We start from the raw sequence: 27731 nt of genomic DNA on the forward strand, positions 1-27731 counted from the left end.
AGAAAAAGAGCGATTCCAAAGACCCCTATGGAAAAGTCACCCAGAGAACTGTTTACCCTGCCCAGGATAGGGTACCCGGGGCACCAAATGACCTTCTTGCAAAGGGAGGCCGGCCTCTGTCTTAGAGATAGGATGAGGAGTGCAGCCATCCAGGTGGTAGAGCTGCTGCTCCTCCACATCAAAAGGAGCCAGTTGAGGTGGTTTGGGAATTTGACTAGGATGCCTCCTGGGAGCCTCTTAAAGGTTTATGTTTTGAACCCAGAATTTTCCTGCTGTACTGCTTCAGTGCTAACCACAGCATCACCATGCAACCCCTCCCACAAAATCACAAGAAAATCAGTTTAACCTTATACCTTCGAACGTGTCGAATGCAACACAGCGTACTTCAAAAGTGCTGCCATTTGCGGACTTCGGCAACAAATACCGTAATATCCCTATATGGCTGTGAAGTGCAGTTTCTGAGCTTTCAGGAACCGTTTGAATTTTTCCGAAAGGACAAACGGTCGTGGAGTTATGGTAAGAAGCCAGCTGATCAAAGTTCCTTTGATCAGCTGGCTTCTTACTGATACACTACGTCTTAACTAGCTGTTTGCCACTAGTAAGGGCAAGTAACTGGCACTTCAGCGGCGATCGCCTGGCGTTATAGGGTTAAGCTGAATTATATAATTGGGACATGTGGTGAAATGTAAAAAGGATTACCTTGTCTAAACCATCTTTTCTTTTATTTGCTGCAACTATCTGGCATCACCAGGGAAGTCAGGGCCTCTGTGTGATATGGAGATCATACTTGTTCTAAAAATAAGTTCCTCTCACTCTCATTCAGTTATAATTATGGATATTACTTTTTGTCCTGCTGCCTGTCAACCCAGTCTGCTTCTTAAGCATTCCATCTACTTCTAACTCATATTAAAGCACAGCTAACACTAAATGATGAAACCTTTTGCAATCTCTTTATGAGAAAAGCAAAACAAGGACAAATATAGCTTTTCTAAAATGGAGAAAAAGGAAAATGTGAAAAAAATGTTGCTTTAATTACACAGTTCTTGTTCCTGTTGATACTCATGTGAGCTAGACATCTATAGCTGCACCATATTTATGCTGTAGACTATACTTCTTTAAACTACATTGAGCACTTGTTAGAGTATAATGGTGCTACATATATACAACATAGCTGTGCTTTCACTTTTTTTAATCCCCCCAAAAACCCTTTGTAATCAGTTTTTTTTAATTACTACTAGGGGGCACTGTCTTACCAAACATTTTAGTGTAATTTCCCTGTAGAGATGAATGGGGGGAAAAAGCAAGCAGTCAGTTGCAGAAAGCCCTCACTGCAAATGACCGTGTCAGCATGGCAGCCTGTGGTGGTGTTAATGCAAAGCTAGCAACACACAACTAAATTAGCTAGCATGGATAACTTTTTCAGCTCAGAAGGGTCCCTGCTCTTGCTGTTCAACTGCCTTCTTGCAACGGTGGCAACGGTAAAGTGGAAATCTGCTGCCTGACGGAGACCTGAATCAGGCTGATGGCATGCTGAAGCTGTCAAATCTATTGAAATAGATATTATTTCAATAGATTTGACAGCTTCTCCTTTCCTTGCCAGCTGCCTGTGGTTCTTACTCCCCACCACCACCATCACAACCCCCTACAGTCCAAACTGACTCAAACTCCTACTGCTACCTACGGCTTTTTGCCCCATCCTCCTCCAAGTCAAAATCACCCTCCCAGTTCAACCTTGCCACCCAATCCCTCTTCCCTACTGATGCTACATTTCCACTGCCAAGGTGCCGATGCTCGTCCCAGTGCTGGTGTCGGTTTCAGTGAACCGGCGAAACACTTAAGAACCGACCTGCGTTTCCACCACGCTTTGTGAACTGTTCCTTTATGTGCGTGGGCGGGTCCTCGTCTGGACATAGAAGCTGAAGGGCACAAACGTGGGAGAACACGCTCCCCTTTCTTGTGCTGCAAACACATTTTACGGTCCAAACCAAACTTCTGCAGCATCTGTGTGCAGCACAGAGGGAAACACAGAGTGAAAATACGAGCAAGACAACAAGTACACACTTTGTGTCCTTTTATCTGTGAACTGATACAAAGCAACAAGTTCACCCTTAGAGTCCAACCTAATTCACAGCCGATAAAATCGCTTCGCTTTTCTCATGTAATACAACCCATGCAGTGAAATAGCGGTTCAATGGTTCAAATACTGCAGTGTCCCTGCAGTTTGGAAAACATTGTGCACAGTTCCTGTTCCCAAAAACAGACTCCCTGCTGACAACATTGACTACAGACCTGTAGCCCTCACTTTCCACATTATGAAGGCTCTTGAGAGGCTGGTCCTCTAATATCTGAGACCCAGGGTAAGAAGACACATTGACCCCCTTCAGTTTACACACCAGCCAAGCATAGAAGTGGAATATGCCCTCATCTACATGCTGCAGAGGACGTATCGCCAGCTGGACTCCTCAAACGTGAGTGTAAGGATTATGTTCTTCGACTTCACGAGTGCCTTCAACACAGGTAGAGTCAGCCCTGGTCGCCTGGACCATGGACTACTTAACCTGCAGGCCACAGTATGTTTTCTTGAGGAACTGTGTCTCCAGTAAGATACTGACAAATACAGGGGCTCCATGAGAGACTGTCTTGTCCGCCTTTCTCTTCACAGTCTATACATCAGGCTTCCAGTACAACTCAGACACTTTCTGCTTTCTTCAGAAATTCTCTGATGACTCAGCGATCGTGGGTTGTATCAGTAAAGAACAGGAAGAGGAGTACAGGGGCACGATCAGGGACTGTGTGGACTGGTGCAACCTCAAGTGCCTTCAGCTAAATATTAGTAAACCAAGAAGATGGTGATTGACTTTAGGAGGAAGACACCCACACCGGCTCCTTTCACCATTCAGTCACCTGGACACAACCTCTTCCTCGGTGCTGGAGGTAGAGGTTGTGTCCAGCTTTAGGTACCCATGTCACGGCCAGGGAAAAACTCCGAAGTTGGAACCCAGAAAGCAGACTCGGTAGCCAGGTGTCACAACAGGCGAACACAGTGTGTGGAAAATAAATAAGAGTAAAAACATTTGAAGTTCTTCTCTCCTCCACACATTGAATACTGCTGCTTTGTTTCTGATTCTTACCTCTGCAGAGGATCATACCGGCTTTTATTGGATTCAGAGTTGTGCAGGAACTGCTTCCTATAAGATGAAACCAAATAAAAATAAGAAACCCAATCACAATACGTCTGTCAGCTTACTGTGACCATTCCTCCACTCTTAGTATTTTTGTTTTAGAAACGACCAAGTCTTACCGCAGTTTTTGGATTGTGCTGCCGTCTTTTCTTTGTTAGAGTCCAGAGCATCGAGTCTCTACACAATAGACACCAACTTGTCTTTCAGCTGTGCTAGTACAAACTTGAGTAACTGAGGAGATAACCCACTCATTCCAGCCAGCAGTGTCTTCTCGTCTGCAGTGGGGCTGGTTAAAGCTGGCCGGTAGAGAGGCCCGCTTTCACGAGGAGCTTCTGGGGTGTTGAAAATATAGACGATCTCCATTGTTGTACCAGGAAAGCAGCGTAGACAAAGAACGCCATTCAGTTTGAACGGAAGAGAACGATCGCACTGATTTCCTTTGGTCTTGCAGACCTTCAGCGCGATCCTGCACGTGATCTGTATTGCCCAATCACAGGCGAGGAAGCTGCCACATGGAATTCAATTCATTTCATTTCAACTCAATTAAATTTTATTTAATCACAACAAACAGTCGCCTCAAGGCGCTTTGTATTGTTGGTAAAGACCCTACAATAATACAGAGAAAACCCAACAGTCAAAACGACCCCCTATGAGCTGGAAGACACACATCCACTGTCTGTTTAAGCAGGACAACTGAGAAGGTGACTGTTGCATTAAAATTTTTACTTTTTTTTTGTTTTTACATTTTTCTCATGAAGGTTTTGCTGATATCTCTTATGTACATCCATGTATAGCAAAATAAAAGCTTATATGTTTTATATGTTTACCGTATTTTCCGGAGTATAAGTCGCACTTTTTTTCATAGTTTGGCTGGGGGTGCGACCTATACGCCGGAGCGACGTATATGTGACATTTATAACACATGAACCAAAATACTCCAGCCACTTGACATCTCCGTGAACTGCAGCTTTAAGGCAGTCTTGCGTAACCTGTGGGCGCAGTGGATGATGGATGGGGAGCACAGCTTAACGGCAACTGGGAGAATGCGCCACCCAACTTTCCTGAAAGTCATTGGATGGATCAAGAAAACATGGGCTTCAGTGACAAACCATCCTGTTGGGATTCAGAAAGGCTGGAATAATTGGAACTGCAGCTGACGACGAGTCTGACTAACGCGACACAGAAGAGGAAGCGGCGCTTCGTCTACGGAGTGTACGGAATTGTTTAGAAGTGACACCGAGGATGAAGAATTCAATGGATTGATGGTTTGGTTAACTTGTTAGTATGTTCTTTATGCTATGGTTATCGGAATAACTTAATGTTACGTTAACATACCGAACACGTGTTCGTTGTGCGTCATGTAGCTGAATGTGTTACGTTAGCATAACGTAGGCGTAACCGTGTTCGTCCTGTTCTTTAATCCATTATTATTTTAAATTGCCGTTCAAGATGGAATTTCTGCTCTGGGTCTCGGATTCTATCAACCCCCCCCCAAAAATTGCGACTTATAGTCCAGTGCGACCTATATATGTTTTTTTCTTCTTTATTATGCATTTTTTGGCTGGTGCGACCTATACTCCGGAGCGACGTATAGTCCGAAAAATACGGTATATGTCTTCTTATTCCATCTGCCTTGGTAGTCTTTAATGTCATTAATGCATGTGAACATTCACTGAACGTTTATGGCAGTGTTCATGGGATGTTGTCTGAATGTTCAATGCTAGCTGGGAAGCCACTGCACAGAAGAGGATGATCGTGTGACAGACTTTTTGTTACAGTGAATTAGACTAAAAACTGAGTATGCTTTTCAATGAAAATAATGCTTGTAGTGTCACCAAAATCAAGATATAGCCTTTGTTTATCTCCCTCAGTCCACTAAAGTTCAGGGTTCACAAAAAACTCCATGACAAAGGCTCACAGACAGAAGCTCACAGACAGAAGCTCACAGACAGAAGCTCACAGCCTTATTGGAAAAAGGGACAAAAGCTGAAAACATCCAAAAGTATATTTCCAACTAGATAATACTAATTTATAATTTAGAATGATTTCTTGTGAGTTTAGTCTTGTTTGAATGTTTCACTGTATAATAATTTATGTGTAGTCACATTCAAATGGAAAAAGGCTTAAAAGATGATAATGTAAATTTGATTACATATATCTCAAAATAAAAATATGCTGCTTACAACTGTTGGGAGGGGTAGACCACTGGTGAGTATTGGTGACCACTGGTGAGTACTTGATCTGCATTTGTATGACACACAGAAACCTCCTTTACATATGAGAGCCTGCCCTAGACCTGAGGGGGGGGGGGAGCTGAGGGAGCACTGACACAGAGAGTCCACGGCAGTTTCCCTACAGTTTACTGTTCTGACCAAAGCCTCCTGCTGAGAGCCCTAAAGCTCAAGGCGCGGCAATATTACATACAAGAAACTGTCGAAAACCCCACTTTTCATGCAGTGTTAGGGTTAGCAATTCAGACTCTAAATGTCATCCTTATTAACTTCCTGTTTGTGGCACATTGGTATATGGGAGGGGGAAAACCTTTCAAGATGGGTGGTGACCATGGCGGCCATTTTGAAGTCGGCCATTGTGGATCCAAATTTTGTTTTTTCAATGGGAAGAGGGCCATGTGACACATCAAACTTACTGGGAATTTCACAAGAAAAACAATGGTGTGCTTGGTTTTAACGTTGCTTTATTCTTTCATGAGTTATTTACAAGTTTCTGACCACTTATAAAATGTGTTCAAAGTGCTGCCCATTGTGTTGGATTGTCAATGCAACCCTCTTCTCCCACTCTTCACACACTGATAGCAACACCGCAGGAGAAATGCTAGCACAGGCTTCCAGTATCCGTAGTTTCAGGTGCTGCACATCTCGTATCTTCACAGCATAGACAATTGCCTTCAGATGACCCCAAAGATAAAAGTCCTCAGCCACCTTCCTTCTGCTTAGTGTACAGTCTCAGGGTGCTGGATTTGGGTGAAACCCTCCATGCATGGCAAGGAGCTTTCTTGTCTTGACATCAGTGGCTTCTAACGCCTCCTTTGGCCAGCTTATTATCCCAGCAGGGTGTCTGACAACTGGCAGGGCATAGATGTTGATCTTGTTCTTCCCATTCAGTTGACTCCTCAGGACTTGCCCAACTCTCTACAGGCACTTGGAGGTTGCAGCTTTCCGAGTTTTCCCATTTGCCCATGGGATTCCAGGGTACTTGTAGCTGTTCTCGATGTCTGCAATGTTGCCTTCTGGTAGTGTAATCCCCTCAGTTCTGATTACTTTTCCTCTCTTTGTTACCATCTGACAACACTTCTCCAGTCTGAATGACATTCCAGTATCATTGCTGTAGATCCTGGTGGTGTGGATCAGTGAACTGATGTCTCATTCACTCAGCATAGAGCTTGATATATCTATGTAGAGAAGTTGGCTGATGTTTGCTACTTCTTCCTGCTCTTGTCGGAGACGGTCGCACTATCTCTCTCTCCCTGCCCTCCCCATCTCTCCGCTTGCTGCTTGCTGTGAGAGCGTCTTTTACACACTGTATTGTAGGGTCTTTACCCACAATACAAAGCGCCTTGAGGCGACAGTTTGTTGTGATTTGGCGCTATATAAATAAAATTGAATTGAATTGAATTGAATTGAATTGTCCGAATAAGAACAAGATTGAAACATGGATCTGGCAACCTGGGCACATCATTGATCGAATTTTTTCCACTATGAGACCCGGGACAGGGGAGCCTGCGTGTCCGAGTGGAACAGACCCGGTTGGATACGTCATCGACTCTTGGAGCTCGTGGAGACCTGTGTGCTTCTCAGCCCTTGGAGTGGAAGACGTGGAAGACGCATATATATTCGGCTTTTTGGTAGCGGTATCTTCTCTGTTTGGGCTCGGTGGATACCTGCTTTACTGGCAAATTAAGAAAATCTGGACGGCGGTTCGACATCTGCAGAGGCTGCTGACCCAGGTGGAAGGGCTGAGCAGAGCTGTACAAACTCAGACTCAAAGCCTGGTGGACCTGAGCCGCAAGATTAGCGAGCTCGCAGGCGAGAGGGGTTAGATCAGGAGATATAGTTCGGTTCTGCACAGTGAGGACGGCAATCAACGAATTTGGAATATTGGATTTTTGAATGGTTTCCCAGTAAGACTGAAGGCTGTTGGAAAAACAAGCAGCCTGTTCCAAAACAACATTTGTTATCAGGAATTCGGCTCCCCTGCCGGCCTTGGGTTGGCAACCATATCTCTCTCCAGGGCTCTGTGTGCGGTTGCTCTTTCCCCCACTCCGCGTTGTGATTTGTGAAGCTGGGTCTGGTGTACCACGGCCGCTGATGAAATTCCACCACTATCAGCGAACTGTTTTGGCTGGAACCTGGCATCTGGCTCCACAATGCCCCCACCTCTCGTCTCCGTCTGCATCCCCTCCTGACCTGACCTCACCTACCGCCGCTGTCCTAGCTTTACATGTGCAAATGCTTTGCTAAGGTGGTTTTTTTGGACCCTGGTATAGTGCTCTTTTTGAGCACTGTTCCAGATGACTTTTTTTTAACCTAAATTCCCCATGATGTGTTGTTTTCTCCTCCTGCCAAAGGTAGCGCTGCAAGTCGGCTGCATGACCCCAGGACACATATCCCCCCATGTGTGTTGTGTTTTGTGTATTCTTGGATGGTGTTCTGTAACTGCAATTTCCAATGTGTGAACTTGTTCACCCACATGGCAATAAACTTCATTCATTCATAATAGTCGGTATCCGTAGCCAGTCTTGTTAATGATCTGGCTGAGGGGATTCAGGCCTATGCAGAACAGCTGTAGTGTAGCTTTGCCCAAAACACACATGAATGTATATACCGGGCATTTGATGACACTGATGGATAGAAATATTTCCCTTATTTTCAATCTGTATGACTACAAATAACAATCCTAGAGATTGCTTTTAATTTTTCTTTTGTTTTCACCCAGAAAGCAGAAAGATGGAGATACTTTTAATGAAAACAGTAGTGCATTAGGTAAATAGTGGAAGTGGACAAAAATCAGTGCTGTGCTGAGCCTGAAGTGGTCCTAAAGAAACATAAGAGATGATCCGCAGTGCTCAGGTGATGGACCATAGGCCACAGGGAGAAAACCCAGGATGTTACTACTATTTCAGCATGCCCACAGTGCTAGGCTGTGCCTATTCAAAAGCCATGAGTCAGCAGGCAGACACACACGCGCACACCCACACACACACACACACACACACACACACACACACACACACACACAGCCTGAGTCCAAGGCTGATGAGACATGCAGACTGCATGCTCAGCTGTCTGTGTTGGAGCTTTATGTTCTATAGCATCGAAATGAAACACAATTTAAAGCCCCTGTATAGAGCTGCCTGCAAGCTGTGTGGAATGCAGGTTTATTTTTGTATCTCATGCTTCCAAACACACACACACACACACACACACACACACACACACACACACACACACACACACACACACACACACACACACACACACACACACACACACCAAATTTAAACCTTATTTTAATAATCCTGTCTGCTGTGCCAGTTTTTACTGCATTTGAAGACTGGAAGCGGAATCACACCTTAGAAAAGTTGCCATTTAGATTATATGCCAAATAACAAGTGTGGTTGCATTGTGTAGTTTATTTATTTAACTTATTTTTGTTGTTATTTTTTTGTTTTTGTTTTGAATGAATCAAATCAAATATGATTCAATTTAAAAAATAGATTTTAAAAACAAGAAAACACGAAACGTTTGTTACTTTGGCCAAAAGTAAGGTTTCTACCACAGCTCTACTGCTTGCCCTCAAATCTTAGTTCCACAATATTTGAGTTCAAAGTCTCTGTGATATTAAGCTAAGATAAATTCAACAATGCCACTGGATTCCCTCACAGTAGGAGGTCAAGGGTTCATGTTTTTACTTCATTATTCATCTGCAGCTTCTCCTGAAACTGGACAAAGTGCATAAGAATACAAGGGCTGCTTGTTCAAGTATATCCATATAGCTAACTGACATTGTGTCCCCTCTTCCTTTGTTTTCTCTGTGCAGGGTGCTAGACGGAGTTATGTCGGCAGGCAAGCAGCAAGACAGTGAGGCAACAACGCCTCTGTACGTGTATGAGTCCAAAGTACACTGTGCCAATGTGCTGTTGTGCCTGGAGGAGCAACGGCGGCAGGGCATCCTGTGTGATGTGACTGTACTTGTGGAGGGTAGGGAGGTACGAGCTCACAGGGCTGTCCTTGCAGCTTGTAGCCGCTACTTCCTGCAAGCTCTGCTGAGACACAGCAGGTCACCTGGAGATGCCGAGCTCATCATTAGCCTGCCAGACAAGGTAAAAGAGCACAATGACAGCACTAAAAAAGAATGGGAACACTGGATAAATTTAAGGAGTGGACTCAGGTCATTAGTTAAAAAAAGAAATGTTACAGGGATGATAACATCTTCAGGTTTGGCTCAGTTTGGGCTACTGTGCTGCAGTTGTCAGCATTCAGCATAGGAGACAGAATTTCTCCTTCATGCCTTTTAGGAAAAACTATTCAGAGAGATAGACCTGGTGTTACTATTGAAGGCAAACCCATCTTCTTCAGGATACGGTGATGATTTCACTGTGGTAGAGCCCGTATGCAGAAAGAGTTTAAGAGAAAAGCTCTAATCCTGTAGATCTTCACTCCTTTACTCACTTGACTGACCACTGTGATTCACAAAGTGAGTGTTTCATTAACCTTTTCAAAAGGTAACCTAAACAATAACAGCCAATTCAGTGCAGTTCAAATTTATTTATAGAGCACCAGTTCACAGCAACAGTCACCTCAACTCTCTGCATATTGTGAAAGAAAGACCCTTTATTATTAAAGAAAAAACACCAACACTCAAATGGTCCCTTATAGGCAGGAAGAACTCTGTTTTAACAGGAATCCTGGCTCTTCTAGTCCTCTAGAAGAGCCAGAGAGGAGCAGCAGGGAGGGCAATAGAAGAGGGGGGAAAGGAGAGCATAGGAAGTCAAGGACAACACAAAAACTATGGGAGAGAGAAGACAAAATTCAATGACATAATAGTTGCACATACAGTACTGTGCAAAAGTCTTTTGATTTGCTAGGAAAATGGGAAATAGAAAATTGAATTTGTACAGTTTTAACTAGTTTGAATGTCAGTATTTGGTATGATCACTTTTATTCTTCCACACAGCCTGAGCTCTCTTAGGCAAGCTTTGCAGTAATTTCTTTAAGTAGTGTTCAGGAATAGTTTTCTAGGATTCCTGAAAGAGATTCCAAACCTTTAAATAAACCTTTCCTTGCAAATAATCACATAGTTGATTTACAACTTTTCCAAGATTTTTTTAGAAATAATTATAAGGTTTGAAATTGGTTTATAATTGGCAAAGACAGCTGGCTCAGATAAGGGTTTTTAAGTAATGGTTTAATTACATAAGCATTAAAAGCTTGTGGTATGTATCATATAAAGATAAAATTGATCATATTTAATACAGATGTGTCAATTAGTGGTAAGAATTCTTTCAACAGTGTTGAAAGAATAAGATCTAATAGACACATTGATGGTGTAGAGCAGTGCTTTCCAAATTCAAGAGTGCTGTGGCCCACTTAAAATCCCATTCTGCTTTCTTAAAAAGTTAGAATGAATCCATTAAAAATATATAGGAGTGGGCACTGATTTGTGGAAGCCGCCATGTTGGCCCTGCCATCTTGAATACAGTCACTCAGATGGGCATCACCTTTCTGCCTAATTGTGTTTTATGTATGTAGCTAGAGATCAGTCACATATATAGTAAATCTTATATTGCTCATTTCCAGCTCGTCCACTTCCTCTTCCCCTCAAGCATCCCCAGGGCTCATCATATGAGAGTTTATTTGCTAAGTATCGGAGTCCAACAATGATTGATCCACTTCAAAGAAAGTTTCACTAATGTTGGCTAACAACAGTTAACAGCAGCAAAAACAGCAGCACTTACCAACAGAAAAGTTCAGGATATCATCATCAACTCACCTCACACTCACATACTCAGGTAAGTAGTGGACTGATGGGCTACACTCACTACAGATGAACAGCAGCCACTGCAGCTGGGATTATACACTTGAAATGGGGGTGTGAGAAAAAATAAAATCAGTTGACTGAAATCTGCAATCTACCGACATCTAGTGGTGAGATTTTACACACTGTAGCTTTAAAGTTTAAAGATATCAATGGGAGAGACGCAATCTGAATAAATATGAGCAGTTATTGAAGTTGCTGCACTTAATGATACATGTGTAGGATAGCTGTGACTATTTTTTTGCCTAATGGTAATTTTTTTTTTGTCTGTAGAAGTGATTAAGTCATTAAGAGCTAAAAGTCAAGGAATACTCGGCTCTACAGAGCTCTGACTCTTTGTCAGCCTGGCTACAGTGCTGAAAAGAAACCTGGGGTTGTTTACATTTTCCTTGATTAGTGACATATAGTAAAATCTTAAAGAAAGACTATTTTTCAAGCCAAGTGAAGGTCTTCTGAATTAGCGAAATGTTATTTCCCTTCTAGCTTCTTTTGGTGTTAACAGGTCACTGCCTACAATCAAATAACTGACAGTGAATGAATGATTAGAAACATGGTACTTTTTTTTGTATGAGAGTTATGAGATAAAAGTGTTTACCAGTAATTTACTAACCAACATTACAGGCTAAATGTTTAAAAAAAGAAAATTAGCAATTTTTATTTTAGTTAAATATATCCAGACCCAAATCAGAAGACATTATCTCAGAGCAGTTTACTAACATTTAAAGGAGACATATCATGCAAAATCCACTTTTTTAGCCCTTAAATACATTTTGTTGTGTACTTTGAGTGTGTAGGAGTGCAGGAAATTTAAATGCATTCTATCCCGGTGCTGTGTAGATATCTTTATCTTCTTTTTGGGTGATAATTTTCAGTCTGTTTGGTTTTCTCTATTCCTTGTTAAGTTTTCTTGTCTATTGCATCACAATATTTGCTGTGGAACTGCTAAACAAGGCCATGGACTTCTGGCTTACCGATTTCATGAATACGCAATTTTTTTCTCGCAGTGATTTTGTAGTCCAAGTTCAGTTATGCCAAAGTTGCAAGTAGACAAGTCAAAATCTTCGGTTGTTGGGTGTGTTAACCCAGACGATTCCTTAGATCGCCAGAGCCTCTTTGAAGTGCTTGTTTCTCTGCCGGTAGCTAATTGTATCACTGCTACCAAACTACAAAAATAGCAGAACGGGATGGAATGGAACACTGTGTGACCTGGAGGGGGGCGGGGCTTGAAATGTTTCATTCACATTAAAGAGACCAAAACGAGCTGCTTTAAGATGCGCCTCAGAAAAGGTGTAAAACAGGGGTTTGTGGAGCTACAATAATGAGGAATTCAGACCGAAGCATTGCAGTTCTACTTTATTTAGACCACAAGTGAATGATTTACATATGAAAAGGAAGGATTTAAAAGCATTACCTGTATTTCTTTAGATACTGAGTTGTGATTCTTCAGTTGCTGTAGGTGACCTTTATGTAATTGAATTTTGGAATTTTGAGATAGATAGATAGATAGATAGATAGATAGATAGATAGATAGATAGATAGATAGATAGATAGATAGATAGATAGATAGAAAGAAAGAAAGAAAGAAAGAAAGAAAGAAAGAAAGAAAGAAAGGAGCAGGAGGTTGGGGGTTCAAATCCTGACCAGGGCATACTTCCAGTAAGGGTCCCCAGGCTAGACCCCCCATTCTAACCAAGCATACTGATTGATGATTGAAGCGATACTGGCTCGGACGTCACCCGAATTAACAAGGTCCCCGTCAGGTGTTGAGAAACAAGGGCATTCTGACAATAAGTGGGCTACTGGAACCAGAAGGTGCTATAGGTACTATACATGAAGAGGATGTTGGACCTATGGATTCTTCGAAATCCAACATCCAAACTGACGGCGAAACAACTTGTGGCTCAGTGTTTGAACATACGAATGAAGCAGCTGCTATCGCAGCTAGAGATTCATGAGGTACAACACAAATGCTACAGCAAGGGGGAGCCAGGACCAGGATGATATTTCATCGTCCCCACACTCCGAGATTGGGTACCAAGCCCCAATAATTAAAAACAAGTACACTGAATACCAAAGCATGGCTAAGAACTGGACCCCTCGACGCCGACTACCAAGACTATGTGAAGTACCCTCTGAAGACATACTAGAAGATGCAAATGCAGCACTACGGACAATCCCTAACACTACCATCACTGAAACCAATCAGTTGATGTATAACATGGCAGCAGCGGTCCTTGAGATGCTTGGCTATAAGATGAACATGGAAATGACGACTAGAGGCTAAGATCAAGGCAGCACAGAGGGAAGTTAGCCAGCTCTCAGAGTTGCAGAAGGGTGGGATGTCCATACCTGAGGCCTTAGAGACTGCCAAGCAAACACTCACAGCCTTGGCTAGCCGCCTGAAGAGGTATACCAGAGAGATAGGAGCCAGGAAAATAAACCAGATGCTCTCCACTGAACCATCCAAGGTATACCCTCAGTGGCAGGGGAACAATATGAGAATAGCACCCCCACCAAAGCTGGAGACAGAGCAATATTGGAAGAGCATATGGGAGAAGTATGCGTCACACAATACCAATGCTCAGTGGCTAGTGGATCTAAGAGCAGATCACAGCAACCTCCCAGAACAGGCCCCAGTAACCATCACAGTGGCAGACGTCCAAGAAAGAGTCTCACACATGAAGAGCTGAACAGCACTAGGCCCTGATATGATTCACACCTACTGGCTAAAGAAGCTAACTGCACTCCACGAGCGCCTGGCAGCACAAATGAGCCAGCTGCTAGAGGCTAAGACACACCCAGAATGGCTGACTGAGGGCCGGACAGTCCTGATCCCCAAAGACCCCCCAGAAGGGACCAGTCCCATCCAACTACCGGCCCATAACCTGCCTCAGTACAACATGGAAACTCCTGTCAGGCATCATAATAGCTAAGATGAGTAGGCATGTGGCACAATACATGAGCAAGGCCCAGAAAGGGACAGGCAGAGAGACCAGGGGAGCAAAACACCAGCTACTGGTAGATAGAGCAGTCACTCGAGACTGTAAGACCCGACTGACCAACCTGTGCACCACCTGGATTGACTACAAGAAAGCCTATGACTTGATGCCGTACACATGGATCCTGGAATGTCTAGAACTGTATAAGATCAACAGGACCCTAAAAGCCTTCGTCAAGAACTCAATGGGTAAGTGGAGAACAACACTAGAGGCCAACTTCAAGCCCACTGCACAAGTCAACATCAAGTGTGGGATTTACCAAGGAGATGCCCTGTCCCCACTGCTGTTCTGCATAGGCCTGAATCCCCTCAGCCAGATCATCAACAAGACTGGCTACGGATACCGACTACGGAATGGAGCAAACATCAGCCACCTCCTGTACATGGATGACATCAAGCTGTATGCTAAGAGTGAATGAGATTTCGGAATGTCATTCGGACTGGAGAAGTGTAGTCGGATGGTAACTAAGAGAGGAAAAGTAGTCAGAACAGAGGGGATTACACTACCAGAAGGCAACAGTGCAGACACTGAGGACAGCTACAAGCACCTTGGAATCCCACAGGCAAATGGGAACCATGAAGAGGCCGCTAGGAAAGCTGCAACCTCCAAGTACCTGCAGAGAGTAAGTCCTGAAGAGTCAACTGAATAGGAAGAACAAGATCCGGGCTATCAACACCTATGCCCTGCCAGTTGTCAGATACCCTGCTGGGATAATAAGCTGTCCAAAAGAGGAGATGGAAGCTACTGATATCAAGACAAGAAAGCACCTTACCGTGCATGGAGGGTTTCACCCCAAATCCAGCACCCTGAGACTGTATGCTAAGTGGAAGGGAGATGACCGAGGACTAGTGAGTGTCAGAGCCACTGTCCTAGATGAAACACTGAAGATCCATGAATACATCAGGAAGACAGCCACAAAGGATCATGTTCTTAGTGAGTACCTCAGGCAGCAGAAACCCAAGAAAGAAGAGGATGAAGAACAGGAACCATCATGGAAGGACAGGCCTCTGCACGGCATGTACCACCGGCAGATAGAAGAAGTGGCTGACATAGAGATATCCTACCAATGGCTGGACAAGGCTGGACTGACAGACAGCACAGAGGCACTAATCATGGCAGCACAAGAACAAGCTCTGAGCAGAAGATCGATAGAGGCTGCCGTCTACCACACCAGGCAGGACCCCAGGTGCAGGCTGTGCAGAAATGCTCCTGAGACAATCCAGCACATAACAGCAGGGTGCAAGATGCTAGCAGGCAGGGCATACATGGAACGCCATAACCAAGTGGCCGGCATAGTATACAGGAACATATGGGCCGAGTATGACCTGGAAGTCCCGGGGTCAAAATGGGACATGCCCCCAAGGGTGGCTGAGAACAACAGAGCTAAGATCCTGTGGGACTTCCAGATACAGACAAACTTGTGGTGGCTAACCAACCGGACATCGTAGTGGTGGACAAACAAAGGAAGAAGGTCATGTTGATAGATGTTGCAATACCAAGTGACGGGAACATCAAGAAGAAGGAACACGAGAAGCTGGACAAATACGAAGGGATCAGAGAGGAGCTGGAAAGGATGTGGACGATGAAGGTAACAGTGGTCCCATGGTAACTGGAACACTCAGGGCAGTGACCCCCAAACTGGGAGAGTGGCTCCAGCAGATTCCTGGAACAACATCCGAGGCCTCTGTCCTGGGTCCTGGGTATACCCCGGGGCCTCCTCCTTCCTCCTCTGGAGGAAGCTCCTTTCTCCCACTTGTATTCACGTTCTTATTCTTTTGGTCACTACCCAAAGCTCTTGGTTATAGGTAAGGGTAATGGTAAATGGTAAATGGACTAGCTCTTATATAGCGCTTTTATACTCAGTCAGAGCACTCAAAGCGCTTACACAACATGTTTACATTTACCCATGCACTCGCATTCATACAAGCACTTCCATGTTTATACTAAGCTAAGTGCTTTTAATTAACTAGCATTCACACACATTCATACTCCGACAGGATGGTCGGAGAGCAACTTGGGGATAAGTATCTTGCCCAAGGATACATTGGCATGTAGCCTGGAGTAGCCAGGGCAGATTTGACACATTTAATCTCCCTCTCCCACGTACCCCCAAAGTGGGGAGCTAGTGGTAGGTTGAATTTGAAATCAATGCTCTGGGCTGCGAGTTGTCTTTGCAGCTCTGGCTCCATCACTGCAAATGCCTGCTGGAGCTCCTTGTCTCCCCTTCTGAAGTTTGTGCTCCGGTCACACAGGATCTCAAACGGTTTCCCTCTTCTGGTGATAAATCGTCGCAAGGCGAGCAAGAACGAGTCAGTGTCCATGCCACCCAAAAGGTCTAAGTGTACGCACTTAGTGGTGAGACACTTAAGTATGATTCCCCATCTCTTCTCGTGTCTGCGGCCTACCTTTATGGTGTATGGGCCAAAACAGTCAACCCCTGTAGACCAGTAGGGTGGTTGGTTGATACGCAACCGTGCCATAGGCAAGTCTGCCATTGGAGGAACAATCGGCTTGCTGCGCCACTCTCTTTGGGACTGCTTCAAGAGGGCCAGCTCGATTCGCTTGGAAGCAGTTGGAGGGGTGTTGGCCGCCCCGTGCAGATCCTGGCATGTAGCCTGCATCAATTCAGACCACGAGCTGAACTGAGTCAGATCTAGCTCAGGGGGGTCATCTGCACAAAGGTTACCACAAAAGACCGTGCTGCGAGTCTCCTCTGTTCGAGTGGAGTGCAAAAGAGGGCGGACAGGCCAACTAGCTGGAGGCTGGTGAAGGAATGCTGGGCTGTTGGACCAGCGGTCTGAGCTGGTCAACTCCCCCAGGGATCTCCCCCGAGTGATATCGTCAGCTGGATTCTCTTCAGAAGGGACATACCTCCAGCTATCAGCTCCAACGAGCTCTTGGATCTCTGCAATTCGTGTCCCTACAGACACCTTGTATTGCTGAGATTCTGACTGAATCCACTGAAGGACAGTAGTAGAATCAGTCCATAGGATTGTTTCCTGCAGTGGCAGAGTCAGCTCTGTTATGTGCTGCTAAGGCAGCACATAACTCTAAACGAGGTATGGAGAGCTGGCGCTTTGGTGCCACGCGAGAGCGGGCCATCACGAAGGCCACATGAACCTCATCACCATCAGTTACCATTCTCAAATACGCCACAGTGCCGTAGGCCCTCTCAGAGGCATCAGAGAAGATGTGCAGATCAACAGATGTTACTGTTGCAACCGCGGGTGCATAACACCTAGGCAAGCTGATGGTGGGTAAAAGTGGCAACTCCCTTTCCCAAGATAACCAAGCTGGATGGAGCTCCTCCGGGATTGGCTCGTCCCATCTCCGGTTCCTTTGCCAGAGTGCCTGAACAAGGACTTTGGCTTGCATGGTGAAGGGTATGATGTAACCTAGGGGGTCATACTGACTCGTTAGTACCCTGTACACATATCTCAGCGTGGGCCCGCCAGCTGGGATAGCACGGTACCTGTAGCCCAGCGTGTCTGGGCCGCAACTCCGCAGGAGGCCAAGGGAGGACTCTTGGGGTTCAGTCTGGCTGGCAGTTACCCATAACTCACAGCCTGCCGATCTGGCTTCAGTGGGCAGGTGAGCAATGACCGCTGGTACATTGCTAGCCCAGTGCCTCATGTCAAAACCTCCGCAGGCCAAGAGGTCCTGCATCTTGTCTATCAGCTGTCGCGCCTGATCTTGAGACTGCAGAGACTGTAAACAGTTATCCACATAGAACGCGTGCAGCACAGAGTATAGTACCTCTTCATTACCCATGCTGTGGTCCTTCACATGGCGCTGTATGGCGTAAGTGGCACAGCATGGGCTGCACGTGGTTCCAAATGGCAGTACCCGCCACTCATACACATCTGGGTGGCGCTCCCGTTCCCTGTCGCGCCACAGGAAATGCAGCAAGGGGCAATCTTCTGGGAGGAGCCGCACCTGGTGGAACATGCCGCGTATATCCCCACTGATAGCGACAGCATGTTCTCTGAACCTCAACAACACTCCGAGCAGGGTGGAGCCGAGGACAGGCCCAGGCAGCAAACCATGGTTCAGGGATATCTGCCTGTAGCTGTAAGAGCAGTTGAAAACAACTCTGGCCTTATTGTTGTGGTACACCATATGGTGAGGGATGAACCACGATTCACCTGAACAGCTCACTTCCTCTTCACTGACCTTGCTCTCTCTAATTTGTGAATCTCCTCATTGTACACAGCAAATTGCTCTGGATTACTGCATAGACGACGCTCCGTGGCTCCGAGGTGCGGCATCACAGCAGTGAGCGGTGGAGGAGCATTCTGCCACCGTAAGAGTGGAGTGGCATAGCGGGACACCCCATCAACGGTGACATGAACAGTTTTCTGTTCCAGTAACTCTAGGGCAGCTTTGTCCTCTCCTGATCGGGTCACCTCCTTACTGTTACGGAAGGGTAGGATGTCGAGCTGCCAGAGTCTCTGAACGTTTTGCTGCAGTTCTTCCAGAGGCGAGAGCGTCGCCAAGTGTAGGCAGGTATTCTCACCAGAGGATGGCGGCAGGAGGCTGACTGGTCCCTGTAAGGTCCAGCCCAATGCAGTACGAACCGCTACCGGGCCCCTGCTGGGACCAACCAGTATGGGCCGGATGGGTATTATCAGGTGAGCATTGTCGGACCCGATAAGTACCATGGGCCTGACGTTATGAAAGGATCTCAGTGGGATGCCTCTCAAGTGTCTGTATCGCTTGACTAGGGGTTCGGCTGCACACGACTGCTCTGCCAGAGTTAGTTCCTCAGCAGTAAAAGCCTGTTGTATATTATACAGGGAGATTTGTCACAATCTGGCTGTTCTGCATCTAAGAGTCCGGAGCCTCTTTCCAGAGGCCAGTAACGAAAGCTGTCCATTGTAAGGGTGGGAGGGGTCTTTGTAGATGTTTTGAGCTCTGTTCAGACAGCGACTTGTTGCCATGACCTGAATTGGTGAAAGTGAGATTCCTATAATTCACTCCGCTGTCTTCACCACCCTCTGTAAGTGCCTCCAATCAGAGGCATTGCAGACTCCTGCCCAGACTGCATACCACTGCACAGCACGCTCTCTATGGTGCCCCTGTAGAAAATGGTGAGAATTGGAGGGGGAGGTGTGCTCTTTTCATCTGTCTCAGGAAAAGCATGCATTGCTGGGCTCTTTTAACCAAAGCTTCAATGTGAGTAGTCCAGGTCAGAGTGTTTGTTAACTGTACCCTCAGGAACTTCGTTTTGCTGACAATCTCCACTGCTGTGTCATTGATAAGGAGTGGTGTGTGGATGGGTTTGCTCCTCCTGAAGTCGATATTGAGCTCTTTGGTTTTCTCGACGTTCAGGGCCAGGTTGTTGATCTCACACCATTTGACCAGATGGTTCACCTCATCCCTGTAATTCAGGTCATTGTCATTCTGGATTAGACCCACAACTGTTGTGTCGTCCGCAAACTTCACAATGTGCTTGTTAGCAGACCTAGCGCAGCAGTCATGGGTCAACAAGGTGAACAGCAGTGGGCTCAGGACGCAGCCCTGGGGGGAGCCAGTGTTCAGAGAGATGACATTGGAGACGGTGTCACCCACCCTCACCGACTGAGGTCTGTTTATTAGGAAATCCAACAGCCAGTTACACAGCTGGGTGCTGAAGCCAAGGGAGGACAGTTTGCATATCAGGTGTTGAGGGATGATGGTATTGAACGCAGAGCTAAAGTCCAGAAACAGCATGCACACATGTGTATTCTTTTCTTCCAGATGTTCTAAGCTCAGGTGCAATACAGATGATATGGCATCATCCACTGAGCGGTTTGGGTGATAAGCAAACTGGTTCAGGTCAAATTTGGGAGGAGGTTTGGAGGTGATGTAGTCCTTAACCAGCCTCTCGAAGCACTTCATCATGACAGGGGTGAGTGCTACAGGGCGGTAATCATTAAGGGAGGAGACTGTGTTTTCAGCTCTTCTGAAGGCACCACTTCATCAGGTGCTTCATCAGGTGGTACAGCACCTTTGCTCTCTGCCGTAACTTCTATTCCACTAAAGGCGTAGGTGTAACTGATCTCTTTGTCTGAGTGGTGAAGATAATTATGAGGATACAGAATTCAATGTATTTTTTTAAACACCCGCGATACAGTGAAGCTGCAATAAGTGAACTGCGATATTGCGAGGGACGACTAAATATATAGTCGTCCCTCGCTATATTTTCTGTAAAATTACAGAAAAGTAATCATGATCTAAATGCATATTCTGTATTATTCTTAAGGAGTTTCAATAATAAATGTAAAATACCTGCAAAATGATAGGCTTTCATTATTAAAAATATATCTATATCATATATCTGGGAAACTTACAAGGACACAGTGTGGAATTCTTCATTTGAAAGAGAAGGTGAAGACTGTTATCAAATAGCAACAAGGGGAAAATTGCAAGGAAATGCAAGGAAAATGGGACATTCATAGTTTGAACCAGGTGGAGGAGGACAAACAGATCTTACAAGACCAGCCACTATTTACTTTCGGATAAGGACCGTGGACATGGAAACATTACTGTTGTTATAAAATCAACAATAGTTAATTTCAAAGGAGGAAAAAGGACCATTCACAACCAACAGTGGGCACCACAGTACATGCATCTGCAAGGCAAGTATATCAAACTCAAACTCTGTAGCCTTAGCTTGGTGTTACACCACACTGCCATTACTCCAACTTGACACTAAATGTCTTTGATCAGTTATATTGCATATAGTTAACAGAGGTGTCAGCTAACTATTAAGCTATTAAACCAAGTCCTCCCTCTCATGATGGTGAGAGAAGAGTGGGCTTACTAGAAAAACTGACTGATGTCATCTTAGTGGTTTTACCGTTTAAGCTATCTGTAACCAATAGTTTGTGTTCAATACATGCTTCTCTGGTTTTAGACAGATTTATCTATTCAAGCGTTGCCTGTACTCACATAGACTTGTTTTTCTTTCTCTCTTCAGATCTATCACATGACTTGTTGGTGTTATGGGGTATTTTGAAAACGTGAGTTTGCATCATAAACATGTTAAATATGTTGTGTCATAGCCATGGTATTTCTTTGAAACCCCTAAAAGGCATTGTCAAGGGCTACTCAAAAATGAAGCACATTAGCAGTGCGCATGTTCTATAGCAGGATGCAAGTCTCACTTCAAAAATTATAGTGCTTTTAAATGTACTGTCTGTCATCACCATCAACTTTCATCTTTGGTGTCACAAAGTGAGACTTTGCTGGGACACTTTATAGAGCCACATGAAAAGTAGTCCTGATGATAGAGTTTAAGTTATTTTCTCAGTGTTCCCTCTGTGTGGTCCTTCAGTTTTATTTATTATGTAAAGTTCTTGTTTCTGTGTCCCCCTCTTTCAAATTATTGTTTCTCACTTCCTGTTTTATTTTGGTAGTCATTTGTCTCCCGTGTCTTGCATTTACTCATATCATTATCTTGATTAGTTTGAGCTTTGCCTTGTTCTCCAGCTATGTCCACTCGCGCTAATTCTCATGTGTGTTTAAAAGGTGTGTTCCAAAAGTACCTCCTGTCTCCTTTTCCTAACCCCTTGTTTTAGACCTCGGTGAAAATGTCATCAAGGTTAAGGACAGGTGGGTAGGAGAATCGATAAGGAGAAGAGCACTGTGGTGAGCATTGGAACAACCCTGTACTAGCGTCTCTAACAATGTGTCGAATGTCTGCCTTGTTGAAACTACAGTGTAGATAGACTACAAAATGTGCATCACCAAAATATGTTCTTACCCTGTTGTTTGTGCAGGTCATTTAAAGGACAACAGCATGTGTATAGTGTCATTACAAGAATAAGAAGAGTTTACCTTTTAGGAATAGAATATTTAAATGAGTCACTCAAATGTGAAGCACAAAGTCTGCAGCACACAATTTATTGCAAATTGCACAAAATCTACCACTGAAAAAAAAACCATATCATATGCCTATTGTGGTTGAGATAGTTGCTATTAGGTGTGTTTATTTTTAGGAGGGGGAGATGTTATCAGTATGTCTCTGTGTTAGCTGTACGACAGACTGGCAACCTGTCCCAGGTGTAACCTGCCTCTTGCCCCATGGCAGCTGGGATAGGCTCCAGCCCTCCATGACCCTGAGCTGGAAAAAAGATCAAGAGGTTATCAGAACGGCACTTCGTGGATGGAAGCAAACAACAAGCGACTTCTTGCTGCTGAATCTGTAATAATTAATAGTGACATGTCTGTGAAAATGGGTCCATGTTAGTGAGTTATATTAATGCCTGAAAGTTGCAATGTGCACGTCCAAATTAATTTATGATAATCCTAAAGGCTGCAATATAGCATAGGTCATTACTAATGCAAACAGAGTATATAAACTGAGTACACACATTAATTAGTTAACGTAATTTTTAGAGAGCTGTAAGAATTTTTCTTACATCAGTATGATGCTCAGAGTTCAGCTGTGCATTTAACAGGCTATGGATCAAAACCCAAACTATATCAGCAGATCCATCCATCCATTCGCTTCCGCACATCCTGTTAAGGGTCGCGGGGGGGCTGGAGCCTATCCCAGCTGTCATAGGGCGAGAGGCAGGGTACACCCTGAACAGGTCGCCAGCCTGTTGCAGGGCCAACACGGAGTGACAGACGACCTTTCACACTCACATTCACGCACTCAGTCACACCTATGGGCAATTTAGTGTAGCCAATTAACCTAACCCCAGTAAGTGCATGTCTTTGGAATGTGGGAGGAAACCGGAGTACCCGGAGGAAACCCACACAAGCACGGGGAGAACATGCAAACTCCACACAGAGAGAGGGAGAGGCCTGGGCCAAGGTGGAATCGAACCCAGGCCTTCCAGATGGTATTCTAACTGTGAGGCAGCAGTGCTAACCACTACGCCACCGTGCTGCCACATATCAGCAGATTGTGGCATGAAATAGAAAATGCTATTAAAATTAACATTTACATGATCTGAGCCACCTTGTTTATTATGTTGGCTGTTTTCAGCAATGGTCGGATGGTCTGTCACAATGAATTATGGGATTTTCTCCTCTCCTTTCATTAAGGATTGTAACAGTGTATCCTATGCTAAAGGAGCAATAGGAGCAATTGAAGCTCCTTTTCCTAGTATTTGGAGAATTTAAACAGCTACATAGGTCACTTCTCTCATTTAGGAACCTTATTTTATTTTAATTAATGAATTAATTAATTATAATAATTATATGGGGGCAAATGACGCAGATATGAAGGCTAGAATGTCCAATTTTACAGCTGCTCACTTCCTGTCTTTGCAGTCTTCGTGGGCCGCGAAGGACCCGGTCTATGTAGGACGGGTCCTTTGAAGGACGTAGCCCCTGAATTTGGACACAGACTATGACTCATCATTGATGAATATTAAGACATATTTACTGCTCAGCAATACTGCTCAAATGTTAACAACATGGTTGCATTATGATTATAATGATGTTATACATAATGCATTGATATCAACAGATTATGTAGTATGAGTGCATTATGTAGTAATATTCCTGAACACATGAGTAGAATATGATGTGACTACTTTGTAAATATGAATTATAGCTGGCTTAATGTTATAGATTATATAAATAGAAAAACATTATGTAGTATACACCCATGTACAAAAGTGCAGTGTGTACAGTTGCTAATTTGTTTAGTTTGGAAATGTTTGTGTCTGTTCTGGGATGTGGGTACCAAAGTGTATTTGTAGAATATCAATCTCTTACAGAATGCTTAAAATTATTTTGGTTTAATGAGTATTGTAAATAGTGAAAACATATTTTTGCTGGAATCTGTATTATACCTTTACTAACCTGGGTGACAAAGTATTTGGATAAGTTTAGGGCACAGCCTCCAAATTAGGACAAAATAGATTTGCAGAGGGGAATAGGATATCTGCTAAAGGGTTTCTGTTATGAAATGGAGCTGAAATGTTGTCTAGAGTCCTAAATTTATATTTTCATTAATCCTGGGAGGGATCTCCTCATCGCCCATGGGCCTTGTTATTTTACCTTTGTGGACTTTTGTTGTACTGTCATGGACTAAATATAGTGTAATGCAAATGTTTTTCATGCACATATCATATTTTTAATGATTACAAATAATAATTTAGAGTGACCACTTAACCTAACCTCTAACACACAACATACACAATACTTGGGTGCAGGAATAACACACAGACTCCCACTACAAACATGCAAATTCACATTATTTTGCAGCTTTTATTTTAATATATGAAAAAGGTATATTTCAGTGCAGTCCACATTTAATTTCTTTTTTTTTTTTGCATTTAACTCAACAGATGCCTCTTCGAGATCCATCCCAGCAAAAGAAAAAAAGGAAGAAGAATAGTTCCAGCATCCAGCTGCTGGTGGTTGGTGTTTCCCTGATAACAAAAGTTGTGTGAGTCTGCTGTCATCTGCTAAGAGAACAGGATGATAGTAGCAGTCCAGCCAGTTCTGGTATTCTGTGGGGAATGGGAATGGATCTGCATGGTGCAGACTATGTGACTATGGACTGTGAGCACAAGTCCTACTAAAGGACTGGCAGTGTTTGTTCTTCTAAAAAAAAAAAAAAAAAAAAAAATTCCCCGGGCGCCCTTTGGCTGCCCCCTGCTCCATGCTGTGCTGTGTGTACTACATACTCCATGTGTGTGATGGGTTAAATGCAGAGAATGAATTTCACTGCATGTATATGTATGTGACAAATAAAGCTCTTTCTTCTTCTTCTTTCTTCTCTCCTCATTGCACAAAGAAACAGTCACTGGTCCTGATGCACTTCTACAGCTCTGTCCTGCGCTCCTCACATAACAGCCTGTCTCCTGCTATCTCTATCACACTCTTGAGACTGTGTTTGGAGACAGCAAACCTTCTTGCAACTGCTTCTATGGATGTCACTCTGGTTAAGTGGGATTATCTGTGCAACCTGAATGGACTGCTTGTACTGTCTCATCTAATAGTGACAAGAACATGAGCAAAAAGCAAAACTAGCAAGAAGAACGCAGTGGTAGTTTGCCACCTTTCTTTGAGGGCATTTCATTGTGTTTCACACTGAACTTGACCTGTACTTATTGTCAGCTGCACCTAACTGTGCTGTCAGCAAAGGTTTAAACATGTTAAGGTGTCTGCAGCACTAAGAGTTTAATTGCTAGATGCTTTTAATTGTTCTTCTGTTTGGTTTGTATGGACTTTGCACACAGCACTTTCATTTTAGAAGTTTTTTGTTGTCTTTTGTTAACAGAATTAAATGTTCAAACACAGGAAGTAAGTGTGTTCTGTTTAAGAGTTGTCAGTATATTCATTAAATACATGATTTTATGTGGAATTATATCTGAATCATATGTACTTGATAAGGTCAGTAATTATTAATAGTATATTGTTATTAAAATAATACTTTCTAGATTTTTTAAAAAGGTAAATCCATTATCTTTATGTCAGAATACCTTAGTAAGAGTAAAGATCTATTAAATTTACAATATGTTTATATAAAGTTATACATTAAAATCTATTTTACAGTTGATGTAATTATAAACACAGTTACTAATTTAGTTAATAGCTATATTTGGACTTTTTTATGGGGTATATCATTTTACATTAAATATGGATTAAAGATATTTCACATAAAGTTGGATGATAAAACCTAAATAACTACTTTTCTGCAATTTGAAGCCAGTTTAATTTAACAATGTTTGACCACATTATTAGGGAGTTTCATTGTTAACACTTGCAAATATATTTATTATTTAAAAAATCTGTAAAAAGATAATACACAAGCAAGTAAAACAACTATATTTTAAGTTTCCATCTTTCCATCATTTTTCTGGTGCCCCAGCTGCTGGGATATAATTGTTTTTATTGAATTGTTATGTTTGTTTTTTGAACAGTGTATATAGCATCAACACTGTGTGGTAAGTTAGTTATTTCCCTCTCTATCTTTCTCATACATTATTTATTTTTGTAGTTGGCCCAGGCATAGCTCATTATGAACTTTTTTTTATTGTCTATCTGGTAGTAATGACTATTTGAAGGCCTGCATCACATTATTATTTTCATTAATGAGGTGATGAATTAATCAGGTGTTGATTTTTCTCCATTAACATTAACATTAATGATGTTTAATTAATTGGTTAGTTAAAAAAAAATCAGTAAAAAAAAAGTCATAATATGAGGCAGTAAAGATCTGAGAGCTGAAGAGGACAGAGTTAAATGCAAATAACTGTGATAACTTGAAGACGTGGCTTAAGAGAGAGAAATATTCCCAAGAATCAAGAAGCCTATTTCCAGCATTTCATCACATCCATCTGGTCTCATAGTAATTTCTGCAATAACTGGTAAAAATCAGTTCACGTTAAAGTACACAGCCCCAGAGCTTTGGACAAAAATGAATATTATTTATTTATTGCCTAAATCATGTTTTCAATATTTGGTTCAGTTTTTTCTGTTTTCTGAAAAAAATGACTTCGGCCGTAAGAGGGTGAAACAAAGAGACTAATCAGAGAAATAAAATGTTATTTTGTGTTTGTTTCACAGTGCTTACATTCTGTGTGTGTGTGTGTGTGTGTGTGTGTGTGTGTGTGTGTGTGTGTGTGTGTGTGTGTGTGTGTGTGTGTGTGTGCGTGTGCGCGTGCGCCGCATAGGTCTGTGTTTTTATAAAGTGGCACATGTAAAAATAGCCGTCATTGGCTCAGTGGAATCATTGTATGTGGTCTTTACGAAGAAGCAAAAAAGATCTTTATAAATGCAGTAAAGATTGTGCTAGTTTGAATCCCGTAAACCACACATACATGTTTGAGGATGTTCTGTTAAAAACTATTGTGCAGCCCCAACTTGACTGGCACACTGAAGCCCTCTTAGGTCTTTATTTTTTGTTTGTAACTAAATGAAGGACAGTCTGCAAGTGGGACAAGAGTGTACCAGACAAAAACATGGAGAAAACTTGACCTTCCTTGCTTAAAATTCAAGAGGGAAGATGGATGGCTCAGCAGGGTTGACACAAATTGATCTATTTATGAGCACATGTAAGGCATGAGTATTAATGGAGTTGCCCTCCTAGTTACTGCTGCTTCCAATCCACCACTGGGGCTCATCAGGGAACCACTGCTGATCCCAGTGGCTAGTATTATCATGTAATGGCCCAGATCTGTCATAATGATGAATATGTTTCTGTGACTCTAATCAGTCTTACAGGCCTCCACTATGTTACAAGTCAAACTCCATACCTTAATGACTGTAAGCATGAACTTGTTTTCCACATCCTTCGTGCTCACTCTCAAAAATTACACATGCATGTTCTATTTCAATACTAGGCAGGCAGTCCTGAAAAGCCAATAAAACAAACAAAAAGCCACTGCTTGTGCATTGTGAACAGGTGACTGAGTGTAGTGATGCTGGATATTTGACTGTGGTCAGTAGTTGTGGGGATGTTGAAGCTTAGCTAGCTCAGCATCTGCTGTGAGCTGACTGTGTTGAAACCTTATCTAGAGCCCAAAACAAAGAAATACAATAG

General features: G+C 43.4%; 1 protein-coding gene across 1 annotated transcript in view; it reads left to right on the plus strand.

The window, feature by feature from the left end:
- The window catches only part of LOC115777165 (transcription regulator protein BACH2-like), an 81778-nt gene that overhangs the window by 29321 nt on the left and 24726 nt on the right, over positions 1–27731 (plus strand). The window contains exon 2 of the mRNA XM_030724998.1: positions 9240–9522. Coding sequence (XP_030580858.1) covers positions 9256–9522 — 267 coding nt within the window. The 5' untranslated portion in view covers positions 9240–9255. The remainder of the gene's footprint in view (positions 1–9239; positions 9523–27731) is intronic.

Source organism: Archocentrus centrarchus, unplaced genomic scaffold (genome assembly GCF_007364275.1).
Source record: "Archocentrus centrarchus isolate MPI-CPG fArcCen1 unplaced genomic scaffold, fArcCen1 scaffold_44_ctg1, whole genome shotgun sequence".
NCBI classification, from domain to species: domain Eukaryota; kingdom Metazoa; phylum Chordata; class Actinopteri; order Cichliformes; family Cichlidae; genus Archocentrus; species Archocentrus centrarchus.